This window comes from Tenrec ecaudatus, chromosome 4 (genome assembly GCF_050624435.1).
Source record: "Tenrec ecaudatus isolate mTenEca1 chromosome 4, mTenEca1.hap1, whole genome shotgun sequence".
NCBI lineage: Eukaryota > Metazoa > Chordata > Mammalia > Afrosoricida > Tenrecidae > Tenrec > Tenrec ecaudatus.
The window spans coordinates 44,924,814-44,937,772 of NC_134533.1; the positions used below are offsets into that span (position 1 = coordinate 44,924,814).

At 39.1% G+C, this 12,959-nt stretch overlaps 1 protein-coding gene across 1 annotated transcript in view; it reads right to left on the reverse strand.

Moving 5' to 3' along the window:
- Window positions 1–12,959, reverse strand: part of ANO3 (anoctamin 3) — a 460,260-nt gene that overhangs the window by 29,540 nt on the left and 417,761 nt on the right. Inside the window, exon 22 of the mRNA XM_075548400.1 lies at window positions 3,900–3,936. Within this exon, the coding sequence (XP_075404515.1) occupies window positions 3,900–3,936 (37 nt within the window). The remainder of the gene's footprint in view (window positions 1–3,899; window positions 3,937–12,959) is intronic.

A 12,959-nucleotide genomic window follows, 5' to 3' on the forward strand; every position in this document is an offset into this window, starting at 1 on the left:
ATAGCTACGCAACGCAAAACAGAACCCAACACTATGATTCGCCTGCCATTCCCACAATTGTTCCTACATGTAAGTCCACTGTTGTAGCTACTGATGATCCACCTCACTGAGGACCTTCCTCATTTTTGCTGCTCCTTGAGTCCACCAAGCTTACTGTCCTCCTCTTGGGCCTGGTCTCTCCTGACAACATGTCCAAAGTATGTAAGATGAAATCTTGCCATCCTTGCCTCTAAGGAGCACGCTGGCCATGCTTATTCCAGCAGATTGGGCAGTCCATGGTCCATTCACCATCTTCACCAGCACCACAATTTGAATGTATCGATTCTTCTTCGGTATTCCTTACTCAATGTTCAACTTTCACACGCATGGGAGGACATTGAAAGGACCAGAGCCTGGGTTCTGCTCCTCTTAACCTTTCAAACCGCCTCCTTGATTTTCAACACTCTCACGAAGTCTTCGGCAACAGATTGGCCCAATGCAGTAGCATTTGATCTGTAATTGCTGCTTCCACGGTCATTGATTCTGGAACCAAACAAGATAAGATCCTTGAAAATCCAGCATTTTTTCTATTAATAAGATGTTACCTCATGGCGCAGTTATGAGGAATCGACGCTTCTTTATATTGAATTATAATTCATATGGAAGGCTGCTATTCTTGATCTTTATCAGCAACGCTTCAAGGCCTCCTTGCTTTCAGCAAGCAAGGCTGCACCGTCTGCCTATCTCAGGTACTTAATAAGCCTTCATCCAATCCTGATGGCCCATTCTTTTTCATATAATCCAGGTTCCCTGATTATTCTCTTTGCATAGAGGTTGACTAAGTATGTGAAAAGCTACAGTGCTGACACCCACTGTTCCTTGATCTGTTCCAACAACTACCTCTGATCTATGTATAGGTTCCTCATGACTACAATGAAGAGCTCTGGAATTTGCATTCTTCTTAATGCAACCATAGTTTTTTATGATTGCTAAAATCATATGCATTACATAATCGATAAAACACAAGTAAGAATATGTATTGTCTTCTTTCAGCCAAGATCTATCTGACATCAGCAAATAAATCCCTTGTTTCACATTGAATTTGGCCCAGCCCTGTGGCAGCTCCTTGTCAATGTACTGCTGCAAGAAGTTAGGGATGATCTTCAGCAAAACTTTCCTTGCATGGGTACAAATATGGATCTCTTTTATGCTTTTGGTCAAATAAGTGTCTTCTTATTTTCTACTAGCCTATACTAGTAGATTGCTTCCAGTGCTTCTTGAGCTCGCTGAAACATCTCAATTGGCATTACATTAATTCCTGGGGCCTTGTTTTTGACTAATACTTTCAGTGCAGCTTGAAGTTCTTTCAGTACCATTGGTTCTTGCTCATGTGATACCATCTGAAATGGTGGAATGTCGACTAGTTCTTTTTGGTGCAGTGACTCTGCGTATTCTTTCCATCTTCTTTGGATGCTTCCTGCATCGTTCAATACTATTCCCATAGGATCTTTCATTATTGTAGTTTGAGGCTTGGGTTTTTCTTCAGTCTTCATTTAAGATAGGCTGAAAAGTCCCCCACCTCCCCACCCCCCAAAAAAAATCAAGTGTTCTTCCCTTTTGGTGTTCTATGTCTTTGCACATTTCATTATAATATTTACGTATATTTTCCCCGAGTTGACCTTTGAAATTTTCTTTTCAGCTCTTTTACTTAATCATTTCTTCCATTTGCTTTAGCTACTTCATGATTAAAAGCAAGTTTCAGAGCCTCCATTGACAATTACTCTGATCATTTCTTCTTCATGGTTCTCAATGACAGTTTGCTCTCATCAGGAATAATGGTTTTGGGTGTCTTCATTAATGTTCAATCTCTTCTTGAGACAGTCTCAAGGTCCCGGTGCAGGAGAATCAAGGTGGTATTATGGCTCTCATGGATTTGTTTTCAGTTTCACCTGAACTCACATAGGATGAGTTGAAGGTCTTCCAAAGTCAGCCCCTGGCCTGGTTTCAGCTGCTGATATTGAGCTTCTCCAGCGTCTCTTCCACAGATGTAGTCAATTTGATTATGTATCCCACCCCGAAAAATTCATGTGAATATCCACCTTTTGTGTTGCTGTAAAAAGGAATTTGCTATGAACAAGCTATTGGTTTTGCAAAATTCTATCATGCAATCTCTAGCTTCCCTTCTATCACCAGGACCTTATTTTCCAACTATTGTTCCTTTCTCTTTCAAATTTTTCACATTCCAATTGCCAATAAGTATGACTGCTTCCTAAGTACACATTCAATCAATTTCCTACTGAGGCTATTGGTAGAATTCTTCATTTTCTTCATCAATAGTTAGACGTTGGAGCATAAATTTGAGTCATATTTTTATTGGCTGAGTGTCTTTAATTGGAACAGATCTAATCCTATCATAGATAGCATCATACTTCAAGCTAGATCTTGAAATGACCTTTTTTAGAGAATGAATGCAAAACCATTTGTCTTCACAGTGTCCTTGCTAACGTGTAATCCACATGATTTTCTGATTCCAAATGGTCCATAGCAGTCAATTTCAACCATATACATATATATATAGTAATGATGCATTAGTTAACAGCATGATGAATGGAGCAATGTTTGAATTTGTCCAGGATTTCATCTTGCTTGGATCCACAATCAATGCGCATGGAAGCAACAGTCAAGAGGCTAAAGATTCACTGTATTGGGTAATCGGCTGCACAATATCTCTTTAGAGAATTGAAAAGCAAGAATGTTACTTTGAAGGCAACAGTGCACCTAACTGAAGCCACGCTTTTGCAATGGCCTTCTATGCATGTGAAAGTTGGACACTGAGTAAGGAAGACTAACGAAGCATCAACGCATTTGAACGATGATGATTCTGGAGAAGACAGTGTAAAGTACCATGGACTGCTTGAAGGATAAATTGATCTGTCAACGAAGAAGTCCAGCCAGCGTGCTCCTCGTAGGCCAGGATTGTGGGACTTCGTCTTATGTACTTTAGGCATGCATGCTGTTGGGAGAGATTAGTCCTTGGAGAAGGACATCATGCTTGGTAAAGAGGAGGGGCAGTGAGAGAGTGCAACACCCTCAAAGAGAAGGATGGACACAGTGGGTATAACAATGGGCTCAAGCATGGGGACAACTGTGAGGGTGCACAGGACGGGCAGTGTTCTTTCTGCTGTGCACAGGATCGTTAGGTGCCGGCACTGATTCAATGATACCTAATAACAACAGTTATTATCTTGACTAAAAATTCTGATATAACTATCTTAGTGGGAGAATAAAAAAGTGAATTTGGTTATTGGATGTTTACTGGTGATATGAGGGGTTAATATATTACAAAGAAATTTAAGAAATAAACATTTGTGCTGTATCCTGCAAAGGCAATAATTATTTAAAACTCAAACAACTACACCAAAGAGGCAGTAGAAGTAAGTCACTTAGAAATAAAAAAGGAAATAACAAAATAAATCAATTAAAACTTTAAAAGTATTTCTCTCAGAGACACAGAAAACAGAGAAAGGGTGTTCTTTATAAATCCTACTTATACATTTTCTTTATAAATCACACCACAGTGTTTGTTTTTTTATATTATGCACACCTACCATCAATAGTCCTTTGATAAAGGTAATTATTAGCGGGTGTGTGTTAAATGAAAAGTTGAAGGGAGCATATGCAAACGGCAAGACTGGCTTTGCTGATCACTAGAAGGGAGTTTGGGGATTGAGTAGCGGCATGCATTGTCCTTCCACCATTGGCTACAGCTCTAATTCCTCCGCCACTTCATTCCCTTTTATTTATAAATAAGTATATAACTGCATCGATGTTAAAATTGCTAAAACAACTAAAGTACCTATGCCTTTTTATAGTGTCCGTCATTTACTTGCTAAGGCGTGAAGTAAGAAAAGTGAACTTACCTAAATTAGTGAGCAGATAGGCAATTTTTTCATAAGCCTGGTAAGTGGGAGAGAAAAAAGAAAATGCTATTCTTTTCTTTTAGACAAAACTGGTATCGACACTATTGACATATGTTACACAAAATTACTAATTTTTAATTAAGCAGAAATATTTATTAAAGCATACTATGCAGCGATTTAGTGCTGTATGTGTGTGAAGGATATATGATCTAAATGTACTTAAATGTATGCTACATGCTACTGAATCCATCCACGCTGACACTTAAGCCTCAGTCTGACAGAGAACTGCCCATTAGCTTTCCAAGCCTACACATCTTTGTGGAACAAATTGTCACATCGTTCTCTTGTTGAATGACTGGTGAGCTCAAACCTCCGATCTTTCACTTAGCAGCCAAGTGCTCTCCTACCTGAAACACCGAGGGTCTGTTTTACAGTTATTGATATAGAGACATAGATATCACTGCATTGTCTCCGCTAGCATCATTTCTGGTGGCTATGTTTACTCCCAACTTGTAAATCAAGGAAACAAATATTTCACTAGACAATTGTTGAACTGGGACTTAATCTCAAAATTGGACAAGGGAGTATCCCACCCCCCCCAAAAAAAAACGGTTTTTTTTCCCCCAAAGGTATGCATTTAAAATGTTTTACAAAACAACCTTATTATCACCTTCAAAGTACTTACTCACCATTACACTTAATACATTTGTCAAATCTGCAATTCCATTCTAGGAAACATTTTTCAAACTCATCTGTTTGGATGGCTGACAGAACCTCCCTTGTTTTTTTCCTTCACCTTCTCTACAACATCAAACTACTGTCCTTTCATGTTCCTCTTCATGCACAGAAACAAAAAGAAGTCGCATGGAATGAGGTCAGGTGAGTAAAGTGTGTGGGGCAAGAGAGCCAGGTTGGTGTTTGTCCAAAACTGGCTCACCGAGATGGCTGCATGAACAGATGTATTGTGTTGGCAAAATCAGTTCCCTGTCTGCCACAAATCAAGCCATTTTGTGGCAGACTGTTATGCAATCTTTTCAGAACCTCTAAATAGAAAGCTTGATTAACAGTCTGACCTGGGGAACCCACTCCAACTGCACCATGAGACAACATTTTCATTTGCTTGGGAAGATGACGGAAGTCGAGAACAAGGTTTGTCATCAATCAACATTTCACCTTTTCTGAAATAAGAAAACTACTCATACACTTGAGTTTTCCCACAGCGCTGGCCTTGTAAGGTGTATTCAACATCACAGCGGTTTCTGTGGCATGTTTTCCCAGGCAGGGAACAAAATTTCATAGCTGCACAGTGTTCTCTTAAATTAGCCATCACAATAAACACAAATATTTGAGCAAAAAAAAAAAAAAAGAGGTTCGAGCGCAATTGCTTTACAAAAAATTCACTGTGATCAGAGAGAGCCTTCCCGGGCCTGGGGACGCCACTGGGTGCACTAACTGAGAGTGAGTTGCTGGATGCTCACCTAGCAGGAAAAATGCATACTATGAAAGCTTGGCTCCGCCCAGCACAATTCCAGGTTTTGGGGGGGGGTACCCCCTCATATATACTGGAAGTATAATTAGAAATATAAAATCTATTCTATAGACAAAGCATATTCAAACTATTACAAAAGACAATGTGTAAGTAATATTGTCCTGGAGACTATTTAAAACAATATTCAAAAGTCAAATTGTTTTGATGATCTTTTTAATCTTCTACTATTATTGCCTTGCCTCTATATGTTCTGTCCATCACTAATACAGACTGAAGGGAAGGAAACATACCACAATATTGCAAGTAAACTGAGTTAGCAATACATATTTTCTATAGGCAGAAGGATAATATATATTTGTGCATTGCATTTTGATGTAAATAATGCATATTACGCAGTTTTTTCAAAATGTGAATCTCCCTCACATTAATTTCCTATGTATGCCAAACACATTCTATGCATGTGTGTGTTACCTACCTGGTGGTGTTATATGCAGAAATAGGGTTTATGCGTGTGAATCTGAGTCTATCATAATGAAATAATTCAATCAATTTTACTTTCTATTATAAAATCCAATAACCCTGCAGACTGGCTTGGAATATTAAAATGTATAAACCCACGCACGTTAAAAGTTATTCATTTTCCTGACAGTTCTCTCAACTATTATAATAATTCAACTTGGCTAGAACTCAAACTTGCTTTCCTTAACATTTAAATTATCATTCTGAGACAGAAACAAATAGTAGATTGGTTATAGTCGTCTCATTGTACTTCATGTGCAATTTTATTTTTTCACTCGTTATACTCAGATACTATCACTTTCAAACTTTAAAATCAAGCTGCCATGAACTATTGCCTCATTGTCAAAGATTTCATCCCGATTCACAAGCCATGGTCAGGAAAGCAGCCGTCAAGGAAACAAACGAAGAACACACTGGACAATGGTGATGTTAAAGTTTATTTCTTTATAATGTTAATAAAAGAAGCATGTCACTTTGAGTCTAAAGTGTGGCTGGCCCAAGCCATAGCATTTTCAATCACCTCACATACATGTGAAAATTGAATCAAAAATATGGAAGCCAAAGAACTGATGCTTTTGAATTAGGGTGTGGGTAATGAATATTAAATATATCAGACAAATCAGAGGTGGAATAAATACAGCCAGAATGTTCTCTGGAGGAGGATGGCAAGACTTGGTCTTACGGATATGGGCATGTTTCAGGAGGGCTCATTTTCTGCATTACAATCCAGGTTTGGTAATGTTGAGGGTCAGTATAAAAGAGGAGGCCCTCGTTGAGATGAACTGACACAGGGCCCACTGTTACAATGGGCTCACATACAGGGAGGATGTGCAGATGGCCCAGTACTGCACAGATTGTTCTCTGGTAGTTGCTATGAGTCTGAAAGGACTTGAGGGCATCTAGTAATGGCAACCACAAAGCTATTAGAGACAACAGTATCCTCACTCTAACATGCTTTTCCCGAAACCCATTTATTAAGTAAGATGATTGCAGCAGAGTCCTCAAGGAATAGTTTAGGATGGGCTAGATCAATCAACAAGTATCACTGGGACAGCAATGTAGCATTGACACTGAATTACATGCTTGAGGGTGGACAGAAAAAAAAGTATTATTTAATTATAATATTTAAATAACTTCCATTTATAGAGGGAGATTCAGGTCTCACGTTGGTTATCGTACTTTTGGGGGCATACAGAGACATGGTATCAAAGAGTAGTCCATGTTCAACCATATCAAGTGTTAGCATATAATCAAGATCAGAAGGGATGATACTGAAGGAAGAAGTTCATCCTCCACACTGAACACACTGGCCAAAAACAGGGCTCCAAAAATTAAAAGAATACAAATGATCATATTTGGGATGGAATGCTGTAAACATGTTCACTCTTCCGTGCAAAGAAATATTGATAACCACTACCTAGCCAACCAAAGGTAAGAGATTCATATTTCAAAATAAAAGTGAATCAACAGAATGAAGAAACTGTTGAACAATATTATTAATATCACAAGCTAGTAATTTTTTTCTGAAGATAATTAAAAAATGATTGCAATTGCACAACAACGGGAACTGCCAATATGTTAAACTTGATTTGAAGGAGATATAGAAAGAGGTTGTGTGTGAAGGCTGATGCCAAATGGATCATGATTAAAGCAAAGAATACCAAAAATGGCTTTATCAATGTTGCAAAAGCATTACACTATGTGGGTCATAATAATTATGGATTATGATGCAAGGAGTGAGAATTCCAGCACACTTAATTGTATTCATGAGGAACTTGTACACTGACCAAGAGACTGTTCTTGAAACAGAACGAGGAAATACTGCACATTTTAAAATCTGGAAAAGTGTACATAAAGGGCGTATATCCTTTCTTAATACAAAAATAGCAGCAAAACTATTTGAAAAGCTAAAGTATACAAAGAAAGACTTGACACCAGAAATTATGCAAGACTCATTCATGATGCGGTTTACTCTCTCTCTCCCTCTTCATTCCCTCCTGTGTGGCCTGGACAGATACACCTAGCGGCCCACGAAGTCCAAGGTACTACATCCAGGCTCAGAGCAGCCAAGGCACAGAGGACCTTAGGGCTGACCCCACCATGAGACACGACATTCCTTCACTGACCCATAGCACTACAGGGGACAGCACTGGAGACACTGTGCAGAAAGTGTGCCCGGTTTGCCCCATGCATAGGGGAGTGAAACACAAAGGGAGTGCAACAGGGCAGCAAGGGAGCAAAGTAACCAAGTCCCCGAGGAATCCTGAAAGTCATCCTCTGACTTAAGGGACAGGGATTAGCACCTCATCAGACTTGATTTTTCCTTGTTTTGTTTTGTATTTTTGTTTGTTTTACTTTTTCCCTATGTCTACTTATATAAGATAGGTAGGATGAACAATTCAAAGGGAAAAACAACGGGACTGGCAGTTCCGGGGCGACATGGGAGAGGACCGGACAGGAAGGGAAGTAGGGAGCCAACAAAATCAGGGATAAGGGAACAGAGATATAAAATTGATGGTGAGGTGGGTGTATAATGGCTGGTGGGGTTTAATCAAGTGAAATGTATCAGAGAGGAATTACTGAGAGCCAAATGTAGGGCAAGCATGATAGTGGGATAAGAGGAAGGTGAAAGGAAATAGAGGAAAGAAATAGGAGGCAAAAGCTATCTATAGAGGTATAGCTATAGACATGTAAATATGCTAATTTATAATGAAAGGCATTGAGGCCAATGTACATATGTTCATATGTTAAGTATTAAGATAACAGATGGACTTTGGACTCTACTTAAGGCCTCCCTTAACAAAAGAATACTTTGTTCTGATGACCTGGCACTCTGATACTCACCTTCCTGACACTATCGTGAAGACAAAATGGGTGCATAAGCAAATATGGTGGAGAGAGCAGATGGTGCCCAACTATAAAAAATTATAGCATCTGTGGTCTTGAAGACTTGAAGTTAAACAAGCAGCCATCCAGCGGGGAAGCAACAAACCCCACATAGAAGAAGCACACCAGCCTGTGTGATTATGTGTTGACAGAATTAGGTATCAGGTATCAAAATATCCCCAAAACAACTATATTGATGTGAAGGAGGGGTGTTGTAGTGGAGACCCAAAGCCTATCTGTAGACAACTGAACGTCCCCCACAGAAGGGTTATAAGGAAGGGATGATTCAACCAAGGTGCAGTCTAGTACCAATGAAATACACATTGTTCTTCTAGTTCCTGAATGCCCCCCCCCAATTACCATGACCCGGTTACACCTTACAAATCTGACTAGACAGGAGAACACATATTAGTACAGATAAGAGCTCTCAGCACATGGGATTCAGGACAGATAAAATCCTCAGGTAAAATAGTGGGAGTAGTGATATCATGAGGGGAGGGGGAAGGCTGGGGAGGGGGATGGGGGAGAAAGTGGGAAAGCATCACAAGGTTAGATATATAGCACACACACCCTCCAAAGGGGATGAATAACAGAAATGTGGGTGAAGGGAGACAATAGACGGTGTAAAATATAAAATAATAATAACATATAATTGGTCAAGGATTCACCAATGTGGAAAGGCAGGAGAGGGAGGGGAAAAAGAGAAGCTTATATTGAGGGATCAAGTAGAAAATGTCTTGAAAATGATGATGGCAACATATGCGCAAGTATACTTGATTTAATTGATGTATGGAATGTTATAAGAGCCCCCAATAAAGTGATTTTAAAAAAAGACTCATTCACAACCTGCCACATGCTGATAACACAAGGATAAGAAAATACAGTCTTTGGTTAGGATTATGTTTAGGATAAAGAAAACAAAAATCCTCACAAGGCAGCAATAAGAAACAGCATGAGTTGTGAGGATTTGGGTCTTCTTTATATTGAATTATAATCCATACTGAAAATCACAATCCTTGATCTTCATCAGCAAATGTTTCAAGTCCTCCTCACTTTCAGCAAGCAAGGTTGTGTCACCTGCAGATTGCAAGTTGTTCATAAGCCTTCCTCCAATCCCGATGCCGCTTTCTACTTCATACAATACAGTGTGAATAAATATGGTGAGAGGATACAACCTGATGCACCCCCTCTTGATTTAAACCATGCAGTGTTCTCTTTTTCTGCTCACACAACTGCCTTTTGCTCTATGTACCATTTCCACAGGAGCACAATAAAGTCTGCTGGAATTCCCATTCTTCTCCAGGTTGTCCATAGCAAGTTAGGATTCATGCAGTCGAATGCCTTGGCATCCCCTGCTTTCAACCAAGATCCATCTGACATCAGCAATGATACTGCTTCTTCCACACCCTTTTTGGAATCAAGCCCGAACCTCTGGCAGCTTCCTGTCAATGTACTTCTGCAACAGTTGTTGCAAAATATTCAGCAAAATTCCACTTGCAGTAACATCAATGACTGCAGTCTATAGTCTGAGTACTCGGGTGGGTCCCCTTCCTTTGGAATGGCTACCAACATGGACAGTTTCCATTCAATTGGCCAAGTAGCCGTCTTTAAAATTTCTTGGCATAGACAAGGACGTGTTTCCAGGGTTTCATCAGTTTGTTGAAACACTGTAATTGATATTCCATCAATTCTTGGGGCATTATTTTAGTTAATGCTTTCAGTGCACCTTGAACTTCTTCCTTCAGAATCATTGGTTCTTGCTAATAATATACCACCTTCTGAAATGGAGGAATGTTGATTGGTTCTTGGGGGTCCAGGGGCTCCGTGTGTTCTTTCCATCTTCTTTTGATACTTCTTGTACCATTCACTATTTTGCCCGTAGATTATTTCAGTGTTGAAACTCCAAACTTGAATTCTTTCCATTTAAGACTTGCTGATGATGTTCTTCCCCTCTGGTTTCTAAAGCTAGGTCTTTGCATATTATATTATTATATTTTACTTTGTTTTTTTGAGCTGCTCTTTGACATTTTCTACTCAGCTCTTTGACTTCATCATTTCTACCTTTTCTCTTAGCTACTCTATAATTAAGCGCAAGTTTCAGAGTCTCTTCTGATATCCACTTTGAGATTTTTCTTTCTTTCCTGTCTTTTTAATGACCTTTTGGTCTTTATGGGTGATAGTCTCCATGTCCTCTCACAGCTCATCAAGTCTTCTGTCATTAGTTTTCAATGCAGCAAATCTGTAATTGAGACTTTCTCTAATTCAGGTGGGATAGACTCCAGGTAATATTTTGGCTTTCATGGACTTGTTCTCACTTTCCAGAGGTTCAACCTGAACTTATATTTGAGTAATTGATGGTCCATTCCAGTTAGTCCATGGTTCTGGTTTTAGCTGCTGAAATAGGGCTTCTCTATTATCTTTTCACACTTATATAGAGTCAATTTGATTTCTGGGTACTCCATCCAGAGAAATCCACTGTGTGGTTGAAAAAGGTATTTGTTGTGAACAAGTTGATGTTTTGTAAATTTCTGTCAGGTGATCTTCAACTTTGTTTTTATCCCCGAATATGTTTTCAACGATCGAGCCTTCCTTTTCATTTCCAATATTTGCATTTCAAATGCCAATAAATATGAATGCATCCTAATTACACTTTCTGACTGAAGACATTGGTAGAATTCTTCAATTGCTTCATCACTATCTTTTATGGTTGGTGTATAAATTGGAATAATTGTATTGATTGGATTTCTTTAAAGGTAAATATATATAATCCTATCACAGGCAACATTGTACTTCCAGATTGATTCTGAAATGTCCTTTATAACAATGAATTCAATGACATTCCTTTTGATTGTGTCATTCCCAGCTACTAGATCATATGATTTTCTTACTCAACATAACCAATACTAGTTCATTTTAACTCACTAATGCTTAGTATGTCCAGTTTGATAATTTTTTTCATTTTTGTTATTTTCAAATTTCCTAGATTCATGTATAAAACCTTCCAAGTTCTGATTATTAATTGATATTTGCCCCTGTTTTTGTTTTTTTCCTTTCATTTTGTGTCTTGCCCCATCAGCAAATGAAAGTCCTGTAGGCCTTCCTTTTGCAGGCTTTACTCTATGTAGGACATTATGGCCGATTCTACTTTGGTAAGGTAGCTCTTCCTCACTGACAGTTTGAATGCTTTCTGGTGTGAGGGACTCACTGTTGCCTCTAGCTCTGATAAAATTCTTTTCTCTTCCAGATGCTTTCGGTATCTGACAATGTCTCAGGGCTTTCCATGAGGTTTTCAATGGCTAATTCCTTAGACGTAGACTGCCTAGTCCTTCTTTGTTGTCTGTTCTTAATCTAAAAGTTCTACTGAAACTAGTTGATTTTGAGCGACTGTCAAACTGGTTGACTGTGGGTGACCCTGCCTTCGGGTACCACTTGTCAGTCACTTTGTCATACTGTGATGGCTTGTGCATTGCTGTGATGCTAGTAGCTGGTAGCTAAGTTACCAGTAAACTACAGGGTCAGTGGAGAAGATGAAGGCCCTACACACAATCAATTGATACAGTAGCAGCAAGAACTATGAGGCTGCATCAGACACTCAAGTATTTTGTTCTGTTGTAATCAAGCTTTCTGAGAATGTAAACTTCAGCATTCAAGAGAACAACAACTCTCAAGTGTTTAGCTTGTTCCAAGCAGGGTTTTATGTATATTTTTAATTTATGTTAATCGTTACATGTATTTTATTAAGTTGGCATACTGGCCTCCATTTTATAGGACACTAGGGTTTGACAGCTAAGGCGTGCCTGACCGAAGCTCTGATCTTTTCCAGTGACTCACATGCATGTGAATGTGGAGCCGTGAACAGGGAGGAGCAGAGAAGAATCACTGCGTTCGAATGGTGGTGCTGGAGAAGAATGCTGAAAGTATCCGTGACCCAAACCAGGCAAATCGGTCAGGAGAGGAATTCTTCATCACACAACTAAACAGCGGTTGAATGGCTTTGGAAAGAGGAGTGAAGTAAATTTGAAATGGATGAGTCTTTTGTGACAAAGAAGTTTATCTCAAATAAAACAAACAAAATAAATAAAAATAAATCTTCCTTGGGAGAAATACAGCCAGAAGGCTCCTTAAAACCCAGGATGGTGAAACTTCATCTCACTGTGGAATCAGGA